General features: G+C 47.0%; 1 protein-coding gene across 1 annotated transcript in view; it reads left to right on the top strand.

Moving 5' to 3' along the window:
- INPP5B (inositol polyphosphate-5-phosphatase B) overlaps positions 1-24,772 on the top strand; it is a 58,928-nt gene that overhangs the window by 19,542 nt on the left and 14,614 nt on the right. Inside the window, 9 exon segments of the mRNA XM_021095974.1 lie at positions 10,595-10,691; positions 13,113-13,280; positions 14,360-14,461; positions 15,756-15,870; positions 16,465-16,581; positions 18,228-18,415; positions 19,876-19,987; positions 22,894-23,003; positions 24,189-24,324. Of these exon segments, the coding sequence (XP_020951633.1) occupies positions 10,595-10,691; positions 13,113-13,280; positions 14,360-14,461; positions 15,756-15,870; positions 16,465-16,581; positions 18,228-18,415; positions 19,876-19,987; positions 22,894-23,003; positions 24,189-24,324 (1,145 nt within the window).

The following is a 24,772-nucleotide window of genomic DNA, read 5'->3' as shown; positions in this document are numbered from 1 at the left end:
CGAGCTAACGTTTATTAAAGACTCACTGTGGGTCTGTGGGCTTCACTCTGTGCACAGAAGTTCTTTAAGAGGATGTTGAGTTTCCACTGTGGCGCAGTGGTTAACGAATCCGACTAGGAACCATGAGGTTGTGGGTTTGGTCCCTGCCCTTGCTCAGTGGGTTAAGAATCCAGTGTTGCCCTGAGCCGTGGTGTAGGCTGCAGATGCAGCTCAGATCCCGAGTTGCTGTGGCTCTGGCGTAGGCTGGTGGCTACGGCTCCGGTTAGACCCCTAGCCTGGGAACCTCCATATACCACAGGAGTGGCCCTAGAAATGGCACAAAGACAAAAAAAAAAAAAAAAAAAAAAAAAAAAAAGAGGATGTTTACTTTTCAGATGGAGGACTGAGGCTCAGAGAGCATAGCTGACATGCCTGTGATCACTTACCTGGTCAGTGACAGTGAGGATAGACCTGAGGTCATCTGTTTGAATCTAATGTTTGAGCCCTAACCCTAACACTTTTTTTTTTAAGGGCTGCACCCTCGGCATATGGAAGTTCCCAGGCAAGGGGTCAAATCGGAGCTACAGCTGCCAGCCTACACCACAGCCACAGCAACATGGGATATGTGACCTACATCACAGCTCATGGCAATGCTGGATCCCTGACCCACTGAGCGAGACCAGGGATTGAACTCACCTCCTCCTGGATCCTAGTTGGATTAATTTCCACTGAGCCCCAACGGGAACTCTGTAACGCTCTTCTTTTGTATCCCCTGATGCTTCTCAAACACTTCTCATTTCTACTTATCTGTACTACTTATTACTTATTGCTGAGCGTACTCTAATGACATGTCTTTGTGCTGAAATTATTTCCTCTGCCAGAAATGCTCTCTGAACCCCACATTTTCCTGATAGGTAATACAGTTTTTGATTAAGAGTAGAGACTCTTGACCCAGATTCCCTAGGTTTGACTCCTGGCTGTGCCATTTATTAGCTGTGTGTTCTTGGGCAAGTTACTCAATCTCTCTGTGTTTATCTCAGTCTGTAAAGTGGATGTAATAATGCCACCTATCCCATGGAGGGACTGTGAAGATTAAATACACATAAAGTGTTTAAAACTGTGCCTGGCAGGCAGTAGTAAACCTTATGTATTTGCTATTAATCTTATTCCTGGTAATATGACTCTCATTGTCATCATTCACACATCCTGACTTGGGTAATTGGATCTGGATCTTTTTGCCTCCCTGTAAGTAGAACGAATCTCTTGCTGGTATGTGTTGCCCTGTCTCAGTGAGGCCATGGGACAGCCCCTGGTGGCGTGTATGCAGCATTTATAAGCATTAATCCTGTCACTTTGAACTATCAGGTAATTCGCTCATGTGGTTTTGCAGGTTCTTCTGGTATGCTAGAAATGGAATGCCAAGGGCAGTGACTGAGGAGACAGGAGGTTACACTGCCTCCTAGACCCATCTAGTAGATACTCAGGAAGGGCAAGAGATGATCTCTACTCGGTAGTGACAGCCACATACCCACACAAACTGTGGAGACCATGGTGGCACTTTTATTATCCGAACAGACTTGATCTGTCTCTCCATATGCTGCTTACTCCTGAGAGTTGAGTCATCGAAGATGTTATGTTCATGTTGGCAAAAGGGGAGGCTGTGGAGTTGAGCGGACCTGGGTTTTAATGTCAGCCACGCCATTTACTGGCTTGACTTTGTGTCCTTGGGCATGTCTTCTGCTACCTGCTCTGGGCCTCAATGTCCTTATTTCTAAGATGGGGCCAATGATCAGAAGTCACACAAGAAGCACATAGCACAGCCCCTGGCTGTTAGTGGGGACTTGATAAATTATGATTATTATTATCAAGGCAGTGGAGGATGAGGAGGGGTAGAGCAGAGGAAAGAAAACCAAGGCTTTCTGCACATCTGCTGTGAACCAGGCCTCTTGAGAGGCTCTTGACCCATTCGGAGTTTTGTTTGTTTCTCCTTTTAGCTTCTGTATAAGTGGGGTGGTGTTATCCTTATTTTACAAATGAGGAAACAAATTAAGTAGTTTGCCTGAGGTTTCATATGAGGTTATGGGTGGAGCCAGTAAAATGACCAGGTCTTTTTTTATTCCAAAGCCCAAGGCTTTTTCCAAAACACTCTAATTTCCCTTAAAAGTGCTAGGCAAGTTATGTAGCCAGGAAAGCCTTCAGCATTCAGAGAAATGACTGAGAGGACGGGTGCGGTTGGGAGGGCTTGGTGATGGAGCACAGAGGAGTTGAGGCTGGACTTTGAAGGAGAGGAGCCAGAAAGTCAGGCTTCCTCCACGTGGAGGCAGCATGCATGGGGAACCTGTCTGCCTTTGGGTGGTGGATGGTGAGAGAGCAGGACCAGTTTGCAAAGGGCCTCCTGTGCCAGTTCAACCAGTTTGGACCTTCACCTGCAGGCAGTGATGTGATACTGCAAGTGTTAGAGTTTAGTCTGGTAAAGTCCAAAGACAAAATTGATAAATTGGGTGGGGAGAAGTGGGACAGTCTCTTAGTTGGGAGGCTCTTGAGGTAACAGGGAAGGCGAGGATGGCCCGGAGGAAGGCAGCTGAGAGAATGAAGAAGTGGATGGCCGACTGGCCCTGGAGACTCAAGGATACAGGTGAACAAATGGCAGACGGGGAGATGGTGGTGCTGGTGACGGAAGGGAGAGCTCAGGGAAAAGCCCAGAGGTCAAAGCACAGCTTTACCTGGGACCTACCCTGTGCACAGAGCATCCTGTAGAAGTGCCCAGTGGACAGTGGAGCACCTGAACTCAGGCACAGCTCGGTAGCTCCCTTTAGAATTGACTGTGATGGCTGATGGTTCTTGTGAAAGGGAAGGAACAAGATCCAGAGCTGCACTGGCCAGTATGGCAGCCGCTCGCCACATGTGGTTTTTGTTTTTGTTTTTTTGTCTTTTTAGGGCCACACCCGAGGCATGTGGAAGTTCCCATGCTAGGGGCTAGGGACTGAATCAGAGCTGTAGCTGCCAGCCTACACCACAGCAACGTGTGATCCAAGCTGTGACCTTACACCACAGCTCACGGCAACGCTGGATCCTTAACCCACTGAGCGAGGTTGGGGATCAAAGCTGTGTCCTCATGGATGCTAGTCAGGTTTGTTACCACTGAGCCACGACAGGAACTCCCAGATGTGGTTATTTGAATTTACTTTAGGTAAATAAAATAAGAAATCGGTGTCTCTTTCACTTTTGCCAATTTTAACTGTTCAAGTGTAGCTCGTGGCTACTGACTGGGGCAGTGTAGTTATAGAACATTTTCATCATCTCTTGGCCAGCACTGGCCTAGATCTTGGAGAGTGTTTATAAATACCTGGGGGACCTGCAGCGGGGAGCAGAGCAAGAGGAGGAGAGAGAAGGAACAATGGAATTAAGAAATAGTGTTGCTGCCACTTGGGCAATTCTCAAAAGAAGTAGAGTACTTGGATTTGGGATGGAATTTACTTTTTTTTCTTTGTGTGGTGGTCACGTTTTTGAAAAAGTCCAGATCCCAAGTCAGTGGCAGGCCTGGCCACAAAACATTGAAGTAGAGGCTTTGCCTCCTGCCTTTGTTTTGTAGATCTGGACCTTCAGCAGGTCTGGTTTGGCTTCTAGAGCACCTTTTGGCCACTAGTGAGGGGTAGCCTGAATTAACCATAGGAAAAGAAGACAGCAGAGTTCCCTTCGTGGCTCAGTGGTTAATGAACCCGACTAGGATCCATGAGGATGTGAGTTTGATCCCTGTCCCCACTCAGTGGGTTAAGGATCCAGTGTTGCTGTGAGCTGTGATGTAGGCCAGCAGCTGTAACTCCGATTCAACCCCCAGCCTGGGGAACTTCCACATGCCGAGGGTGAGGCCCTGAAAACCAAAAAAAAAAAAAAAAAAAGCAACCTTATGAGGCAGATAGTTAGTTATCTTTGTGCAGTTGAGGAAGCAGAAGCTTAGAGAAGTGAGATAATATATTCAGAGTAATACAGCTAGTAAGAAGTAGGGCCAGAAATGGAACCTAAATCTGACTCCAAAGCCTGTGCAAGATAAATATGTATTATTATTACATATATATATATTTAGTGTTTTTTTTTTTTTCTTTTTTGGCCACTCCGTGGCATATGGAGTTCCCGGACCAGGGATCAGATCTGAGCCGCAGTTGCAGCCTACACCATAGCTGTGGCAATGCTGGATCCTTACCTACTGCACTGGGCTGAGGATCGAACCTGTCTCGCAGCTCCAGAGACACCGCTAATCCTGTTGCACCACAGTGGGAGCTCCTATTTGGTGCCTTTTTTTTTTTTTTTTTTTTGTCTTTTTGCCTTTTCTAGGGGCCACTCCTGCGGCATATGGAGATTCCCGGGCTAGGGGTCCAATCGGAGCTGTAGCCGCCGGCCTGAGCCACAGCCACAGCAATGCCAGATCCGAGCCGTGTCTTCGACCTATATACCACAGCTCACTGCAATGCTGGATCCTTAACCCACTGAGCAAGGCCAGGGATCAAACCCACAACCTCGTGGTTCCTAGTCGGATTCGTTAACCACTAAGCCACGACAGGAACTCCAGTGCTTTTTATATAGTGTGTGTGTCTCTCTCTCTCTCTCTCTCACACACACACACACACATCTTATTTTAGCTAACTTTGAAAGTTGCTTATGGAAGCAAAAGAAAAAGAGATCCTACCACTGAAAAATGACTACTGTTGATATTCATTGTATGTTTTCCAGACTTTCCCCTGTGTGTATGTATGTGTCTGAAAATGTACATATATATGTATATCTATAGACACCATCCCAATCCTTTTGGTGCCTGTAGATGTCAGGCCATGTTCTTAACTACGCTTATCAGCATTTCTAAAGTCCTAAATGCTCTGAAGATGAGAAAAAAAAAATTTTTTTTATAAGTTTGGCCCAAGCTCAATTTGGCAGTAAGACTTGTTTGAACTGAAAGAAGATTATTTATAGGCTTTATTTAATCCCACTAAGTGTTACTACTCCTAAATTGCACTGTGGAAATACTAAAGTGCTTGATTTCTAGGAGTTCCCATCGTGTCACAGCGGAAACCAAATCATCTAGGAAGCATGAGGTTGCGGGTTTGATCCCTGGTCTCAATCAGTGGGTTAAGGATCTGGTGTTGCCCTGAGCTGTGGTGTGGGTCGCAAACGCAGCTCGGATCTGGTGTTGCTGTGGCTGTGATGTAGGCTGGCAGCTGCAGCTCCGATTGCAACCCTAGCTTGGGAACCTACATATGCCACAGGTACGGCCCTAAAAAGCCAAAACAAAACAAAACAAGTGCTTGATTTCTGGATGTTGCCCCCGACTCTGCTGTGGTGCTGTTAACACATATGGCATAGGTTAGGTATTATCTTTCTAAAATGCCACAAATTTTGAATTCCAAAATACACTTGGCCCTAAGGGTTTCAGATAAGGGATAGTGAATCTGTATTAGGTTATACTCCTGCTTGGGTGAAGGGAGGAGCCTCCAGTGTCTATCTTACCTATTTAGCCGAACACGTGAAAGGGGTTTTGGTTCTGTAAGATGTGCATGTGGTGCAGTGCCCAGAATTCACAGGGAATATGGAACGCCCTGTACTTCCTTATATCCAGTCCAAGCTGCATTTGTTGCTATGGTTGACCTACCAAGTAGGCTCTTACTCGGAAATGGTTTCAATTGTAGGCGGCAAAGGTGGTCGTTGAGAAAGCACCCAGAAGTGACCTGAAGCTTATCCCTGCCCGGAGGCTGTTTACTCAGTGCGGTTTGCTGACTGCCTGGTATGTCTCATGTGTTGTGGCAGGCCAGGGGCCCCCAGAGAAAAACATCAGCCCCTGCTCACAGAGGCTTCTGCCTTAGCTAAAGGGGAACGATTGATAAAAAAGGAGCTCAACACCGTTACAGTTACATTGTGGGAGATGCCTTGGCAGAGGTAGGTAGTCACTGGGTGTGTGAGAAGAGAAGGAGAGGGTCCCGGAGGGCTTTCCGAAGGAGGTGACCCAGAGCCGAGTCTGGAAGGATGGGTTTGAAGTTTGCCACAGGGAGCTGGTTAGGCTATACCCAGGATCAGGTGTGAGGTAAGGAGGCGTCATTTCAAAAGATAAGGAGTTCCTGTCGTGGCACAGTGCTAATGAGGAACCTGGCTAGTATCTATGAGGATTCGGGTTTGATCCCTGGTCTCACTCAGTGGGTTAAGAATCCGGCATTGCCGTGAGCTGTAGGGTAGGTCACAGATGTGGTTAGGGTCCTGCATTGCTGTGGCTGTGGAGTAGGCCGGCAGCCACAGCTCTAATGTGACCCCCTAGCCTGGGAACTTCCATATGCCACTGGTGCGGTGCTAAAAAGGACAAACAAACAATTAAATGGTTTGGGTGTGACTGGATTGTGGGAGGAAAGAAGAGATTTGAGTGGAGATAGAAGATGGGCCTGGAAAGGTAGTCAGGGCTAATGATAAAAGTCCTTCTGTGTAAAACTTAGAGGCTTGGGTTTTGTTACAAAGGCTATTGAAGTTATTGAGGGATTTTACGGACAGGAAAGACCTCACATTTGTATTTTATTCTAGCGATTGGCAGAATGCACTGGAGGGGGTGAGAATGGCAGCAGGGAAATCACTGAGTGTGCTTTCCAGAAATATTAAGGGCCTGAGCCAAGGGACGGCAGTGGGGATGGGGAGGAGGTCAGATAATACGAATGTTTAGCAGAGAGGATTTATAGGACTTGGTGACCAGACATGGGAGAAAAAGGGGAAAAAAATCCCAGATGTCACCTGTTAGGTCGGGTGCCAGGGATTAGAGGGGGTCTGAGCTTGGAAAAAAGGCAGAGTGGGGAGTTCCTTTCTTGGCGCAGCGGAAACGAATCCGACTAGGAACCATGAGGTTGTGAGTTCTATCTCTGGCCTCGCTCAGTGGGTTGAGGATCCGGCGTTGCCGTGAGCTGTCGTGTAGGTCGCAGACGCTGCTCAGATCCAACGTTGCTGTGGCTGTGGTGTAGGCCGGCAGCTGTAGCTCCGATTGGACCCCTAGCTGAGGAACCTCCAAATGCCGTGAGTGCGGTCCTAAAAAGCAAAAAAAAAAAAAAAAAAAGGCAGAGTGGGGAGTAGAGAAGCAGGAGAGGAGGAAGGGCAGGAAGCTGTGGCCAGAGAGGGAACTGTGAAGCTGTGGGATGGTCAGCTTGGTAAAGAGCTGCTGACAGCCAGCTTCCGTGCCCAATTCAGGAGAGACGAGATTCCGGGAAGACTGCCCTGCGGCTGGGAATCCCCCGAGTCATGCCTTAAAGTTTCCATACAGTGTCATGAAAGAAGATGTTCCAGTTCTTTCCAGACTGAGTCCAGAAAGAGATATGGGGTGAGGGCATCAATGAGATGTCGGCCAGCAAGGTGGTTTTTCCATTGGGCACAATGCCCACTCCTGGATGGAAGCTGAGTCCACAGGGACAAGCTGTTTGCCACCAGGAGATGGCCCAACAGAGTCCCCAGAAAGCAGACAGGCAGAAACAAAGCCCAACTGTTATTCCTGAGCTTGCCTTTGCATGTTGTAAAGCCCCATGAGATATTTTTAAAGTGCCTGTTTTATAGATGAAGAGGGTAAGACCAAAGATAGGAAGTAACTTGTCACACAGGAAAATGATGGTAGAGCTAAACTTCAACTTGAGTTTCCTGATACTTGCATTTAACACATTGAGTACCTGCTGTGCACCTGCTGCTGCTCCAGATCTCTGGGAAACAGCATAAAGATGACAACGTCCCTCCCTCCTAGAGCTTACATTTTTGTGGAAGTGGCATCTAATAAACTGATGAATACATGGAAGATTTAGTATCAAATGGTAATAGTGCTCAGGCATGGTCTTGTCCTTAGCAAGCTTATAGGCTAACTGGGGAGACAGTTACAATACCCAGCAATCAAGGCCATGATGGGAGAAGGACAGGAAGCTATGGGACATCTGTGTCAGAGCATTTGACCACTCCGGGAGGAGTCAGAAAAGTCTTCTCAGGAGAAATAGCCTCTAAGATGTGCCCTACATCAGGGGTTGGCTAACTGCAGTCCCCCAGGCCAAATGCCTGCTGCCTGCTTTTGTACACCCATTAGCTAAGAAGAGTTTCTACCTTTTTTTCTTTTTTTTTAACCACACCCCTAGCATGTGGAAGTTCCGAAGCCAGGGATAGAACCCGTGCCACAGCAGCGACCCAAGCTGCTTCAGTAACAACACCAAGTCCTTAACCCTCTGTGCCACAAGGGAACTCCTCTACCTTTTTAAATGTTTGAAAAGAATTAAAAGAGAGGAGTTCCCGTCGTGGCGCAGTGGTTAACAAATCCGACTAGGAACCATGAGGTTGCAGGTTCAGTTCCTGGCCTTGCTCAGTGGGTTAGGGATCCGGCGTTGCCGTGAGCTGTGGTGTAGGTCATAGACGCGGCTCGGATCCCGCGTTGCTGTGGCTGTGGTGTATGCCGGCGGCTACAGCTCCGATTCAACCCCTAGCTTGGGAACCTCCATAGGCCGTGGGAGCGGCCCTAGAAAAGACAAAATGACAAAAAAAAAAAAAAAAAAAAAAAGGAACTAAAAGAGAATGATAATTTGACATGGGGCAATTATATAATATGTAAATTTGTCAATGACCATAATGTTTTATTGGAACACTGCCATGCTTATTTTTGTTTTACACTGTGATGGCAAAGTTGAAGAGTTCCAGAGACTATGTGGCCTGCAAAGCCTAGGGCACATTTACCCTCTGGCCCTTTAAAGAAAAAGCTTACCGACTCTCGGCCACAGGATGGGTAGGAGTTAGCCGTGAAAAGCAGAGTGAGGAAGGATGTTGGTTGATGCGATCTTTGTATAACAGCGGTAACTTCAGTATGCTTGGAGTATGGCATTCAAGAGGCCGTGCGTCTCAGGGGACTGTGGTGAGCATGTGGCTGGAGAGGTGGGCAGGATCCAGCCTGGGAAGAGACTTGGCAGCCGTGTTAAGGGGTTTGGATTTAGCCAATGGGACGCTTTTAAAAGGCTTTAAGCCATGTCATCAGATTCACTTTTTTGAAAAATCCTCTGGCCACAGTATAGAGATTGGATTAAAGAGGGCTTGGTTGAGAGATGGGGTGGGGAGTCTAGTTGAGGTTTTTGTAGTTGTTCCAGGAAGTTGTTGGTAACCTGGACTAGTACAGTGACACTGCGTGTAGAAATTGATTGATTTGAGAGGCAGTTAGGAGACAAAATTGAAAGTTCTTGGTGACTGTTTTTTTTGCTTTTTAGGGCCACACCTGTGGCATATGGAAGTTCCCAGGCTAGGAGTCAAATCAGAGCTACAGCTACCAGCCTACACCACAGCCACAGGGATTGAACCCTCAATCTCATGGTTCCTAGTCGGATTCGTTTCTGCTGCGCCACAACGGGAACTCCGAAAGTCCTTGGTGATTGGTTAGAGGCCTTAAAATGTAATTATTTTCATGTTTGAGATGATTGTGTTTTGTTGTTTTTTCCCTCTGATTCCTGTGAATGCTTAGTTGACAAATCTGTGTTTAGTAACAGTTTTCAGAGCAGAATTCCTTAGAGATGTTTCACGCCCCTCGGTGTTCCTTGTACCTTGTGTATCAAGACAGCATCTCTCTGTGGCCTCTTCATGCTGGTCTCTGTTGACAAGGGATCTGGCTGTTTAGGAGCCAAGAAGCAGCAAATTGGCAGATGAATTTTCCTCTTTTGGTTTATCTTGGTTTAACAGCTTTCCCCAAATATTTCTACATTGCTCAAGTCCTTGGGCTCCTTGGTTTTCAAGGTGCTGTGTTAACAATGACAAACGCTTCTCATGCTCTAAGGCCCTTAGAACCTTCCCGATTTTATTCCTCTGACCTTTGCCTTTTTCCTCCTCGGAACTGAAGTCTCACTCGCAGTAAATTGTAGTAACATTGCCACGTTATATTTTATAATATGTTGTGTGGCTTTCAGAGTGCTTGCGCATATGTCAACCTTTCGAGCCCTGCAATAAAGCTGCGAGGAAGGCAGGAAAGGTCAAGTTATTGAGACCAGTAGAGGTGAGATGGTATGCCCCAAGTCAGAAGGCTAATAAGTAGCAGAGCTGGTGATGGAACTTTGGTCTCTGCAGATTTCTTCGCTTTGTTTCCTCTATAATGTACTCTGTCTCTAAGAAAAGGGGGTCAGACTAGCTGCGAGAGTTTTGTGTTCCACAGTAAAGACATTGGATGAAGTACTTTTTTTTTTCCTCTCTAATGCTTGGTGGAAGCTTCATCCAGATAACAGCTTAGGCCTTTCCTACACTTTCAGGCAATATGTGAACCACCCGTCACCTAGACCAGAGTTTGAGAGGCTGAGATCTGTATTTTTTTTAGTGCCTCACCTGCGGCATATAGAAGTTCCCAGGCTAGGGATCCAATCGGAGCTGCAGCTGCCGGCCTACACCACAGCCGCAGCAACAAGGGATCTGAGCTGCATCTTCGACCTACACCACAGCTCACGGCAACGCCAGATCCTTAACCCACTAAGCAAGTCCAGGGATTGAACCTGGACTCATGGATGCTTGTCAGATTCATTTCCACTGAGCCACAGCAGGAACTCCACTGTGGTCTGTATGTTAAAGTGTTATGTAACGATGTTTGAATTTCTTTCCCTCCCCTCAGGTGGTCCTTCCTTTGAGGATTCAAGGCCAAATGGGAAGGGCCTTCTCGTGGACCAAAGCTCCTGGAGTCAGGATAAACCAGAAAACTTGCTCCCAAGGTAATGCAGCTCTCCTCTCACTTGTGTCTTTTATTTTTTATTTTTATTTATTTATTTTTTTAGGGCCACACTCATGGCATATGTAGGTTCGTACGCTAGTGGTTGAATCAGAGCTGTAGCTGCTGGCCTACATCACAGCCACGGTAACATGGGATCCAAGCCACATCTGCGACCTACACCACAGCTCATGGCAACACTGGATCCTTTACCCCCTGAGCAAGGCCATAGATCAAACCTGCGTACTCAGGGATACTAGTTGGATTCATTTCCACTGAGCCACGACAGGAACTCCCACTTCTGTCTTTTAGGGCTGGGGTTTTCCTCACTGTAGAACCGAGGCCACTACTGTGCGTGACGTACCCTGTGCCTGAGAGATGGTAAACTATTATTGCGCATTTACTGTGTGTGCCAGGCACCATACACTTACATGGATATGTTCTTTTAACCTAAGAGGCAATACCATTAATTTCTGTTTTACAGCCAAGGAAACAGGTAAAGAAGAGATGTTATGTAACTCATCCAAGATCCAGAACTAGCAAGTGACAGATCTAGGATTCAAAAGTGGCAGTCTAACCCTGCATTAGAAATGTAGATTAGAAACATTTTGGGAGTTTCTGTCGTGGCTCATGGTATTCATGGGGCCTCAGGTTCGATCCCTGGCCTCTCTCAGTAGGTCAAGGATCCGGTGGTGCCCTGAGCTGTGGCAGATGTGGCTTGGATCCCAAGTTTCTGTGGCTGTGATGTAGGCCGGCATCTGCAGCTCCGATTGGACCCCTAGCTGGAAACCTCCATATGCCATGGGTGCGGCCCTCAAAAGACAAAAAAAAACAGGAAACATTTTGATTTCTCCCTCTCGTTCTTTTAGGTGTTTCTGACTCTGAAGATACTTCTTTTTCCCCATTTTTATTTGCTGCTTTTTTTTTTTTTTTTTTTTTTTTCCTGACGGGCTGTTATTTAGTGTGTACCCCAGCGCCCCCTACTGATCATAGTCGCCCTGGTCAAGATAAAAATTTTCTGCTTTGGAGTTCTCGTCATGGCTCAGTGATTAACAAATCCAACTAGGAACCATGAGGTTGTGGGTTCGATCCCTGGCCTTGCTCAGTGGGTTAAGGATCCGGCGTTGCCATGAGCTGTGGTGTAGGTCACAGACGCAGCTCAGATCCTGCACTGCTGTGGCTGTGGTGTAGGCTGGCAGCTGCGGCTCTGATTAGACCCCTAGTCTGGGAACCTCCATGTGCCAAGGGAGCGGCCCTAAAAAAGACAAAAACAAAAAAAGACAAAAACAAAAAAAGACAAAAACAAAAAAAGACAAAAACAAAAATTAAAAAAAAATTATTTTTAACTTATTTATTTTTAATAAATCTCTTGGAGTTCCCATTGTGGCTCAGTGGGTTAAGAACCCAACTAGATCCATGAGAATGCATGTTCGATCCCTGGCCTCACTAAGTGAGTTAAGGATCTGGAGTTGCCACAAGCTGCAGTATAGGTTGCAGATGCTGCTCGGATGTCACATTGCTGTGGCTGTGGTGTAGGCCTGCAGCAGCAGCTCTGATTTGACCCCTACACTGGGAAACTTCTCTATGCCACAGGTTCAGCCTTAAAAAGAAAACAAATAAAAAAATCTCTTAATGTATAACTTTATCTGTTTATTTATATATTTATTTTTGTCTTTTTAGGGCTGCACCAATGGCATATGGAGGTTCCCAGGCTGGAGGTTGTGTCAGAGCTGTAGCCACTGGGTTAAGGCAACATTGGATTCTTAACCCACTGAGCAAGGCCAGGAATCGAACCTTTGTCCTCATGGATACTAGTCAGATTCGTTTCTGCTAAGCCACGATGGGAACGCCTCTTAATGTATAACTTTAATTTGACCCTTTTAAAAAAATTAACTAATTCTTTTAAATTGTTCATTTACAATATTGGGTTCATTTCAGGATTACAGCAAAGTGATTCGGTTATTCGTATATGTATATACATATATTTCAGGTTCTTTCCTTTTATAGGTTATTATAAACTATTGAGTATAGTTCCCTGTGCTGTACCATAGATTCTTGTTGGTTATCTGTTTTAGATATGGTAGTGTGTATATTAAGCTGAGTTCTAATTCATACTCTGCTACCATCTGGCTGCATGAATCATTGATGATGCCAAGTCTCATTTTTCTCATTGGAGAAATGAAGGGATTAGATTATCTTCCCAGCTTTCTTTCTGGTCTGAGATTCTATGAACTTTCTCTGGACCAATGTAGTGTACAAGCAACAAGTAAGTTTACTTTATTCTATATAGAAAGAGTGTTGTTTGAGCAAATAGTTCGCTTTAGCCTTTGTAGTCTTCTGTGGTTCAGATGCTCGCATGTGGAAATGTCTAGCCTTATCTTCATCATCAAAAATATGATAAAAACATTTGTTGTTGTTTTTCTAGACAGAATAAATCCAAATCTGAAATAACTGACATGGTTCGCTCCTCCACTATCACAGTAGCAGACAAGGCTCATATTTTATCAATGCAGAAGTTTGGACTGCGAGATACAATCGTGAAATCACATCTAATACAGAAAGAAGAGGACTATACCTATATCCAGAACTTTAGGTAACTGGATCTTAGACTGTTTCCAGAGCAAAATGATCTCTCAGCTCTCTGAAATGTAAGTGTTCTGCCCATAGTCAGGAATTGAAAGCAAATCCTCTACAGCATCTCTCCCATCATTTTCTTTCTTGCTTTTTTTTTTTTTTTTTTGGCTGCATCCATGGCATGAAGAAGTTCCTTAACCCACTGAGCCACCAGGGAGCTCCTCTCCCATCATTTTCTGTTTTCTTTTTTTTTTTTTTTGCTTTTTAGGGCTGTACCCACGGCATATGAAAGTTCCCAGGCTAGGGGTCAAATAGGAGCTGTAGCTGCCGGCTTACACCACAGCCACAGCAACACGGGATCCAAGCTGCATCTGCAGTCTACATCACAGCTCGAGGTAACACTGGATCCTTAACTCACTGAGTGAGGCCAGGGATCAAACCTGCATCCTCATGGATACTATTTGGGTTCTTAACCCACTGAACCACAATAGGAACTCCTGCCAGATCTTTTTAAATCATTACATTGGGCCTACAAGACAAAGTAACATTGCTTCTAGTGATATAAATAGTGAATTGTGGTGAATATTGGTGTTACTTTCCTTCCAAAAGTGGTTACCAGGGTACCTTTCATTTTTTTTTTTTTTACTTTAGCGGCATCTGCAGTAAACAGTCCTTTTGTGGATTATGGCTCTCTAATGGCTGTGAAAACTAAGTAGGAATGTTTAGAGTGGGCCTCAGTTGTTTGAAGTTATCACAAAAGCAACAAATATCGCAGCAGACTGCAAGCCACCCCTTGGTGCCACAGGCATTGATCTAGGTTAGATGTGACATTTCTTTTCTTTCTTTTCTCTTTTTTTTGGTCTGCACAATGCAGCGGCTTGATGTGGGATCTCAGTTCCCAGACCAGGGATTGAACCCAGGCTGCATCATTAAAAATGCCAAGTCCTAACCACTAGACCCCCAGGGAGCTCCCTAAATGTGGCAGATGCATGTTCTTCAGTCCAGAGAGACTGAACCTAGGCAGCATCAGTCTACGGTATTTTCCCATCACCGTCCACAGTCCTCCTGAATGACTGACTTGATTGTCTTTGGCCACAGGTTCTTTGTGGGAACATACAATGTGAATGGACAGTCCCCCAAGGAGTGCCTCCAGCCCTGGCTCAGCCATGGTGTCCAGGCCCCAGATGTGTACTGTGTGGGGTGAGTGCTTCTCTTCCAGCTGACGTTGCCTTTTCAAGAATGCATAGCTGTGGCTAAAGGGGTGGGGACATGAGTACATAGCTGAGGCTTCACAGCAGGGGAAGGGATTGAAAAATGAGCGTGTGCTTAATAACAGCTGCTTCTCTGTTTTTCTTTTTCTTTCTTTTTTTTTTTTTTTTTTTTTTTTTGTCTTTTGGGCCACACCCACGGCATATGGAGGTTCCCAGACTAGGGGTCCAGTCGGAGCTGTAGCTTCTGGCCTATGCCATAGCCACGGCAACGCCAGATCTGAGCCGCATCTGCCACCTACACCACAGCTCATGGCAATGCCATATCCTTAACTCACTGCACGAGGCCAGGGATGGACCTGTGTCCTCATGGATGCCAGTCAGGTTCGTTTCTGCTGAGCCACAATGGGAACTTCTGCTTCTCTGTTTGATGTGCTTCCCCATCATAAACCCATTTCTGGCACTGTTAAAGTGATGTGCTTGGCATTTGAATGCTAACATTGAATTTTGAGCACAAGCCTCTTAAAATCCATATGCCTTGATAGTTTCTGCCGTGGTCCAGTGGGTTAATGATCCAGCGTTGTCTCTGTGGTGACTCAGGTTTAATCCCTGGCCTGGCATAGTAGGTTAAGGATCCCGTATTGCAGCAGCTGTGCTGTAGGTCACAGCGGCAGTTCAGATTATATCCCTGGCCCGGGAGCTTCCATATGCTGTGCGTGCAGTGGAAAAAGAAAAAAAACAAAAATCAGTGCATCTTTAACTGAATTTCATTAGACATTCAACATTTTGTTGGTCGCAAAGCAAAAATATCTTTTGCCAGGGAAGGAAGTTTAGCTTAAAAAAAAAAACAAAGCCCCATGAGTTAGTCATTTTTTTATCCACGCCTACTGTCTTCTCACCCCTGTCCTAGGCACTGCTGATGGGGAGGGGGCAGCAGAGAAGCCCCTAGGGTAAAGTAGAAAGGGCCTAGGGTTTGAAATGTATATAGACCTAGGTTTGAAGCCATTTGCCACTTGGTGCTTGTGTGAGTCAGTGACCTCAGATGTAAAGTGGAGACGCTTGAACTGCTTCAGGCTGGCCATGAAGAAGACAGGGGCTGCTGCTTGTGAAGTACCCAGTTAGTTCCTTGGAAGGTAGTCCCCTTGTCGCTAAGTGTTTGTTTTGTTCCCTCTGGAAGGTCCTGCAGTTTAGCTACAAAGCTAGGCCCTACACACCCGATCCAATCCAAGCAGGAGTCATTTTTGGACATTAACCGTTACTCTCTGACTGGTTGCTTCTCCTAACAGGTTCCAGGAGCTTGATCTGAGTAAGGAAGCCTTTTTTTTCCATGATACCCCAAAGGAGGAGGAGTGGTTTAAAGCTGTATCTGAGGGTCTTTATCCGGGCACCAAATATGCCAAGGTAAGAGAGGAGTCGGGGACCTTCCGATTTTCTGTTGCCATGCAGGAACACCAGGAGAACTTTTCACTTCCACGACTTGTATCAAAAGCCAGTCCTAATGATCCTGCAATTTTCATTTTGTCTCTGGGTGGGAGAGAGGCAGGTCTTGGCACTTGTAGGCTGTTAAGGTTGTCACAGAGTATGCTCTGTGAGTCATTCGGGTGATTACCCTGTGCCCTGGCGTGGAGGAGGGGAAACAGCAATCATCTCAGCCATCTTCCAGACTACTTTTCTTTTCTTTTTTTTTTTTTTGTCTCTTCAGGGCCGCACCTGCGGCATATGGAGGTTCCCAGGCTAGGGGTCCAATCGAAGCTGTAGCTGCCAGCCTACGCCACAGCCACAGCAATGCCAGATCTGAGCCGAATCTTCGACCTACACCACAGCTCATGGCAACGCTGGATCTTTAACCCACTGAGCGAGGCCAGGGATCAAACCTGCCACCTCATGGTTCCTAGTCAGATTTGTTTCTGCTGTGCCATGGCGGGAACTCCCTGGACCACTTTTCCTTCCAACTCCTAGTTAATGCTGTGACCTGAATGTTCGCCTCTTTTCCAGGTGAAGCTCATCCGACTGGTTGGGATTATGCTCTTGTTATACGTCAAACAGGAACATGCAGAGTACATCTCAGAAGTGGAAGCTGAGACAGTGGGAACGGGGATCATGGGGAGGATGGTGAGTTTCCCGGCTGGTACGTGTGGTATGTGGAGGGCCTTGGTCCCTAAGGTTTTTTTTTTTTTTCTTTTTACTGCCATACCTGCAGCACATGGAAGTTCCCAGGCCAGGGGGGGTCAAATCGGAGTTGCAGCTGTGGCCTATATCACAATCACGGCAACACTGGATCTAAACTGCCTCTGTGACTCACTTGATCCTTAACCCACTGAGTGGGCCAGGCGTCGAACCACATCCTCACAGAGACAATGTCAGGTCCTTAACCTGAGTCACAATAGGAACTCTGTTGGTTCCTAAGGTTTTTTTTGTCTTTTTTTTTTGACCGACCCGCAGCATATGAAGTTCCTGGGGTAGGGATCAGATCTGAGCTGGAATTGTGACCTTTGCAGCTGTGGCAAAGCCAGATGCTTTAACCCACTGTGCTGGGCTGGGGATTGAACCTGCATCTGGTGTTACCAGATGCTGCCAATCCTGTTGAGCAACAGCGGAAACTCCAGTCCCTAAGGTGTTGTTTTTTTTTTTTTTTTCCCCCTTAGGGCCCCACCTGTGGCATATGAAAGTTCCCAGGCTAGGGGTCAAATTGGAGCTATAGCTGCCTTCCTACACCTAAGCTACAGCAACACCAGATCTGAGTTGCATATGTGACCTACACCACAACTCACAGACACGCCAGATCCTTAACCCACTAAGTGAGGCCAGGGATCAAACCCAAATCTTCATGGATCCTAGTTGAGTTTGTTAACCATTGAGCCATGACAGGAACTCCCAGTCCCTAAGGTTTTGACTCTGCTTCTCATGGTACCATGACTACACGAGTCCCAGTTTAAGGGTGCTGGCTTTATCAGATGAACTGTGTACCCTTGTGACCTAGCAGGGATAGAATGAGCAGACCATTTAGAAATTAGTGAAGTAATACTGGCTGATTTGTCCAACTAGCCTGCATCCTTGTGTCCACTCCACCCCAGGGCCTCCAGTGGACCCTCCCATTTAACTCATGACATGTTGCAGAAACTATGTTGGTCACCAAGGAAATGAGAGAATGCTGATCATAGGTTTGCAATTTTCTCTTCTTCTCGACGCTATTAAAGTCCTGCTTTTGGAGTTCCCGTCATGGCTCAGTGGTTAACGAATCTGAGTAGGAACCATGAGGTTGTGGGTTCAATCCCTGGCCTTGCTCATTTGGTTAAGGATTTGGTGTTGCCGTGAGCTGTGGTGTGGGTCGCAGACGTGGCTTAGATCCTGCGTTGCTGTGGCTGTGGCATAGACTGGTGGCTACAGCTCCACTTCGACCCCTAGCCTGGGAACCTCCATATGCCGTGGGAGGGGCCCTAGAAGAGGCAGAAATAAATAAGTAAATAAATAAAGTCCAGCTTTTAGGTTCTACCTTGAGAGCTTAGCTTCCCGTGGGTAAGGGAGAGGGTATGGTTTGCCTGCGATTTCGTGAAAAGTGGGCTCACCCTTGCCGGTGATTGGCTAGCTGTTCTGCCTTCTTGGATTTGCTTTCCTACCTGTAAAATATAGACCCTAGCGCTATTTTCCTTACCTTCCAGGTTTATGATGCAGACTAATTAAGAGAAGACATTTTGAGAGCCGGCGGGTTTAAATGACCATCATACTGAAGTTGTGAACGTTTTGGCTCCCTTTCACAGGGTAACAAAGGGGGCGTGGCGATCCGGTTCCGGTTTCACAACACCAGTATCTGCGTTGTGAATTCCCACCTGGCAGCCCACACGGAGGAATACGAGAGAAGGAACCAGGACTACAAGGACATTTGTTCCCGAATGCAGTTTTGTCAGGTGGACCCAAGCCTCCCCCCTCTCACCATCAACAAGCACGAGTGAGTCCGGCCTTGCACCCCAAACAGCACTTCAGGCCCGGTGTGCAGAGTCATGGGCCCTCTGTGTCGTTAGGGAGGGGATGGGGAAGGCTTCCCACCACTCCTGGAGTGACAACTCCAGCCAGCTCTCCTTACATCTCTTGGAAATTTTTAGTTTCCCATCCTACCGTCTGGCAGACCTCTAGAATCTTTCTCAAACGCCATTTGTTCCTGGAAGACACATAAGATTTATTTTAGCACAGGTCCACCTTGATACAGCCTCATGAGGAAAGCCCCCGCCAGGCACGAGCGTCTCAGGCGCAGGGCGTAGAAGTGTGTTTCAGGATCCTGTCTGCCTCTTCTCTCCAGAAGCGTGTGGAATGGAGAATTGGGCTGCCCTGAGCTGTCTTCACTGGGTCTCTTTTGCCTCAATTCGACTTCACAGAGCCATCGTTGCAATTGCTTGGAGCATGTTGTGCTGATCTTTGTCTGTTCTCTTTATTTTATTGCTCTCTAATACTTGCTCTCTGTCTAAATTCAAGGCATGTTGGAATTTCAGACTTCACAGTAATACTTGAAGCTTGTGCCCCTTCTTTTATAGCAAGGAGGAAGCCACTAGGGCCATGGTGTCTGCCAGCGTGGACACAGAGCCAGCTTCGTCACGTCTGCTGCGGTGGTAGAACTGTCTTGAGCTCATTGGTGTTCTGGAAGCTGCCAGGATGGTCTTCCTTCTCCAGGGAACCTAGCATGGGCTGGGTCTTTTGTTCTGCTGACCTTGCAGCATCCTAGTTTGTTAGGTTGCAGCTTGCATAGCAGTTTGTCTGCTTTTAGCATGTGTTTGCATTCGTTTTGGTGGGTGTGTACTGCCATGCGGATTCTCTCATGACCTGGTTCTTGGCTTCACATCGAGCAGCATCGGTCTTTATGGGATGTGCGATGTTGCTTGGGAACATCCCATTCTCATTTCCCCAAAGCAGCGGGTGTGATGAAACACCCGTCACACTCTGCAGAAGAGCCAACCCATGATACGGTGGTGGTTGACCCCAGACTCCACTAGTGAGGTTGAGCTTTGTTTCAGAGGAACCCAGCTCCGGAAACAAAGGCTGAGAGTGTGTTTTGTGGCCTGGCATGTGTCTGGAGGCAGAGGTGACATCATGGCTTCATCTGGTTTGAGGTCCCTGAGTGATTGACAGGACGTCCAATACTTGATCTTTTTTGCCTCTTCCCAGGAATAAGTTCTTGTCTTGCTTTTAGATCTTATTAGACTATCCTACCAGCCATACAAGAATAAAATAGTCAAGGAGAAGCAGAACTGTTTACAGTGAACCTGGACCAAGATAATTGAGTAAGCAGCGTGTTAGACACAGTGTTAGACGGGATTGTGCATAGAGGAGGAGATTTCCTGAGTCCCTTTCCCGCCCAGATCCCTAGAGGCTGACGTCCCTCCTCAACCCTGTGACCTTTGTGCTCTGTCCTCACAGTGTGATCTTGTGGCTGGGGGACCTCAACTACAGGATAGAAGAGCTGGATGTGGAAAAAGTGAAAAAGCTCATCGAAGAGAAGGCCTTTCAAACCCTGTATGCGTATGACCAGGTACCAATGGCCGCCTGGGCCCTCTTCAGGCAGCTGCCCACCCCCCGACCAGAGGCCACAGAGAAGCCTGGCAGCCCAGCTCTCAGCGTCTTCTTCCTGGTCTTGGGAGGTTCCCCTGAGGAGCAGATGCCCGTCTTCCTTCCTTCCATCTGTAGCTCTCACCACCTGCCCCCAGCTGTCTGCCCACTGGCTCTGGGCAAGTGCACTCTGCTCTCCCTCTCCCCCTCCCTCTCCCTCTCCCTCTCCCCCTCTCTCTCCCTCTCCCCCTCCTCCTCCCTCTCCCCCTCCTCCTCCCTCTCCCCCTCCTCCTCCCTCTCCCCCTCCTTCTCCCTCTCCCCCTCCCCCTCCTTCTCTCTTGCCCCTCTCTCCCTCTCTCTCCCTCTCTCTCTCTCTGTCTCTCCCTCTCTCTGCCTCTCTCTCTCTCCCTCTCTCTCTGTCTCTCCCTCTCTCTCTCTGTCTCTCTCTCTCCTCCATGCATTCATTCATTCATTCAGTCATTTGAGTTGAGGCCAAAAGGGAACCAAGCTTCTCATGACGAAGATCCTTGGTGTATTTAAGATGATTTGCTAGTGTTTCAAATGGGCCTCCCGCTCCCCACCCTGGTCTTGCTCCTCAGCCCCCAGCCTTGCCCAGTGTGAACCAGCACTCTTTTTCCGCGTGGCTGTCTTGACTTCCTGCAGGAATAAGCTCTGTATCCTACCATTCTCCACCCTTGTCTGTGGTGGCGTTCCTTCCTCAGAGCCTTAGCCGTTTCCCAGGACAGGAGAAATCTGTTCCCCCCTGACCTTCTTCAGGTGCTCCTCTCAACAGGTCCCGAAACTGTTCAGGCAGTCAGAGTTGTTCAGAATAACTGTTCAAGGCCTTTTTCTTTTTAGTCTGTATCTCCCTTTTAATCACCTTCATGATGTCATTCATCTAATTCTTCCTGTTACTTTTACTCCCCCACCCCCCAGGGCAGATCAATTGAAGGGAAAAAAAAAATCTCAATTTTATGATGTCTTTCTTTATGGAATAATTTCTTTATTGGCTCATTTTTCTCCTCTGCTCCTTCCTTAGTAAATTATTCTCTCTAATCCCCCTTTCAGCATTAACCCAGTCTGTGCTATAACTGTCGGTTCATTGCCTCTATTTTCTGGACTGCGGCGTTCTGTTTTCCCTCGTAGTTCAATGACATCTCCTCTGGCCTTCTTTTCTGGTCTTTTTTTTTAAAGTAAGAGTACCAATTTTCTGTGTTTCTCTGCTTTCCAGCTGGTTTTAAGGCCTATATTCACCCATTTAAGAATTATCTTACACTGGTACCCAACTTGATATTATTTCCTGTTCCTTCCTCCTTAATAGTTTTTTTTTTTTTTTTTAGGAATTCATATTTTAGGGAATATGTCAACTGTTATCTCCTGGATAGTTGAGCTTATTTCCAGAGTTAGAGCTGACAGTTCTTCACTCCACAGAGCAGGCAGGAACACCTGCTGAGGAGCAGCTCTTAGAACCAGCTCAGCGGCAAGGATGCTAGTTATTATCGTAGCGTGGCGGGCACTGTTCCAAGTTGACAGTTCATCGTTGCAGCAGTCCTGTGAGGCAGATTCTATTATAAATCCAAATTTGACAGCTGGGAAAACCAAGGCACAGAGCTTCCCCGAGTTCATATAACTAATTTGACAAACTCCTTTGAAAACTTGTTTTCATTTGGAGTTCCAGTTGTGGCTTAGCTGGTTAAGAATCCAACATAGTGTCCGTGAGGATGTGGGTTCAATCCCTGGCCTCGCACAGTGGGTTAAGGATCCAGCATTGCCCCAAGTTCTGGCATAGGCCACAGATGTGGCTCGGATCCAGGGTTGCTGTGGCTGTGGCCGTGTGGTATAGGCCGGCAGCTGCAGCTCAGCTCAGCTCTGATTCCACCCCTAGCCCGGGAATTTCCATATGCCGAGGGTGCAGCTTTAAAGGAAAAAAAAATAGGAGTTCCCGTCATGGCGCAGTGGAAACAAATCCGACTAGGAACCATGAGGTTGTGGGTTTGATCCCTGGCCTCGCTCAGTGGGTTAAGGATTTGGCATTGCCCTGAGCTGTGGTGTAGATCGCAGATGTGGTTTGGATCCTGCGTTGCTATGGCTCTGGCGTAGGCCAGCAGCTATAGCTCTGATTCAACCTCTAGGCTGGGAATCTCCATGTGCCTCGATCGCAGCCCTAAAAAGCAAAAATAAGATAAAATAAAATTTAAAAATAAAAGAAAAAACCAAAAAAACTTGATTTCATTTAAGTTTAATTCATAATTGGGTGTATTTCTATTATATATTTCCACGTACGTGGAAGTTCCCCTTTGCTTTCTGGATTGTATCTTTCCAGAGCTTTCTTTTTCAGCCACACCCATGGCTTATGGACGTTCCTCTGTCAGGGATTGAATCCAAGCTGCAGCTGCAGCCTATGCCACAGCTGTGGCAACACCAGGTCCTTAACCCACTGTGCTGGGCCAGGGATCGAACCTGGGCCACCACAGAGATAATGCCAGATCTTTGAACCACTGTGCCACAGCAGGGACTCCTCTAGAACTTTTTCTATGCAGTTCTGTCCCTCTGCATAATTGGAACAGCTGTGCTACCCAGAGGAAGTGTTTAACAGCTGGAAGAGAAAAACTGTCCATTGGTACCTCATCCTCAAGGAACATACTCTGACCCCTTGGATGAGGGTATGTTTTTACAAGAGAGCCTTAAAAACTGTCTAACAGAAGAACAGGTAGAGGACCGCCCAGCATGCTCCTCTTCCTAGGAGTTAACTAACTCAGGATCATACGGAAAAGCTTTCTCATGGGCCTTGCCTTTAGGTTAGGGTTTGGATTCCAGTCTGATTTCCTTTCCTCTGCTAATTCAATTTCATCCTGAGACTTTTTTTTCCCCTTCCATCCTCTTGCATAGCTGAGAGCTCAGGTGGCTGCAAAGGCTGTCTTTGAAGGCTTCAGCGAGGGTGAGCTCACGTTCCAGCCCACCTATAAGTATGATACTGGCTCCGATGACTGGGATACCAGGTACGTTAGGGGTGTCTTCAGACAGCTGAGCCAATGACAATTCAGAAAGTTACAGAGAGTTCCCGTGGTGGTTCAGTGGCGATGAACCCGAGTATACATGAGGACTCAGGTTCTATCCCTGGCCTTGCTCAGTGGGTTAAGGATCTGGTATTGCTGTGAGCTGTGGTGTAGGTTGCAGATTCGACTCTGATTTGACCCCTCGCCTTGGAACTTTCATATGCCGTGGGTGCGGCCCTAAAAAGACAAAAAAAAAAAAAAAAAAAGAAAAGATAAAAGAAAGTTATGGAAGCACGTGCCCTCATGGACCTAGAGAAGAAGATAGAAGATTTCCTGTCACTTCTTCCCCATATTTCACCCTCGGATCAAACATTTTTGCTCAGAATTTGTTCATTAAGCAGGCTGCCTTCTTGCCCATTTTCTTGTTGACTGCCTTAGTCTTTGTTCCGTGATAATTCTTCTTTTTTTTAATGGCTGCACCCATGGCATATGGAAGTTCTCGGGCCCAGGTTGAACCCATGTCTCCACAGCAAACCAAGCCACTGCAGTCAGATTCCTAACCCACTGCACTATGGCAGGAACTGCCATAATAATGGTTGAGACTCATTTCCCCTCCAGCCACACTTAGGGTGATATGATGATTCCAACAAACTTAGCCTGTACTTGGTCGTTACACAGTAGTTCATGTATTTTTTTTTTAATACCCATGGGGTGCCACACACTGTTCAGTAAGTATACTTTATTTGTATTATCTTATTTAATCTTCTCAACAACCCATCGAAATAGATATGATTTATTATCCTCATTTTATAGATTGGGGAACTGAGCTTCCCAAGCAGCCAAGCCTAGAAGCAGAATTTGAACCCAGACAGTAGGAATCCATGACCTGTGTGGACCACCATCTCTGAGGACCATAGAATGCCCACTCTCAGATACCTTTGACTCTGGCCTGGTCCCCAGAGGAGGGTAGAGAGCAGAACGTCATTCTGAACCATGCTTTGGCTTTGAGCTTTCGAAGATGTCTTGGGTGGCACCTGCAGGATACACTTTACCCCTCGGTGGGCTCAAATCACCCACCCTCTCAGATCACCGGCCCCTGTGCCATCATCCCCGGCTGAGCCCGGACACTCGCCAGGCGGCAGGTGCTGCTGAGCCTGGGAGGATTGCAGTGTGGGCTTTGCTTTTCAGTGAGAAGTGTCGCGCTCCTGCCTGGTGTGACCGGGTCCTCTGGAAAGGGAAGAACATCACTCAGCTGAGCTACCAGAGCCACATGGCCCTGAAGACCAGTGACCACAAGCCCGTCAGCTCAGTGTTCGACATCGGGGTAAGTGGGTGGCGGGTGCCTGTTGTCATCATCCTCTAGGGAATTGGTTCCTACAGCCGAGACCACTTTTGTCTCTCTGGTCTCTGTCCACTTTGAGTGCCAGGAAGTGCCTTTAAAGTTTTTTTTTTTAGTTTTTATTTACTTTTTTTCTTTTTTCTTTTTTTTTTTTTTTTGGTCTTTTGCCTTTTCTTGAGCCACTCCCACGGCATATGGAGGTCCCGAGGCTAGGGGTCGAATCGGAGCTGTAGCCACCGGCCTATGGCAGAGCCACAGCAATGCAGGATCCGAGCCGCGTCTTCGACCCACACCACAGCTCATGGCAACACCGATCCTTAACCCACTGAGCAATGCCAGGGATCGAACCCGCAACCTCATGGTTCCTAGTCGGATTTGTTAACCACTGCACCATGATGGGAACTCCTTTATTTACTTTTTAAATTAAGGTATA

This window comes from Sus scrofa, chromosome 6 (genome assembly GCF_000003025.6).
Source record: "Sus scrofa isolate TJ Tabasco breed Duroc chromosome 6, Sscrofa11.1, whole genome shotgun sequence".
Lineage (NCBI taxonomy): Eukaryota > Metazoa > Chordata > Mammalia > Artiodactyla > Suidae > Sus > Sus scrofa.
Note: the sequence above shows the minus strand (reverse complement) of the source record. Positions and strands in the feature narration are given on the sequence as shown.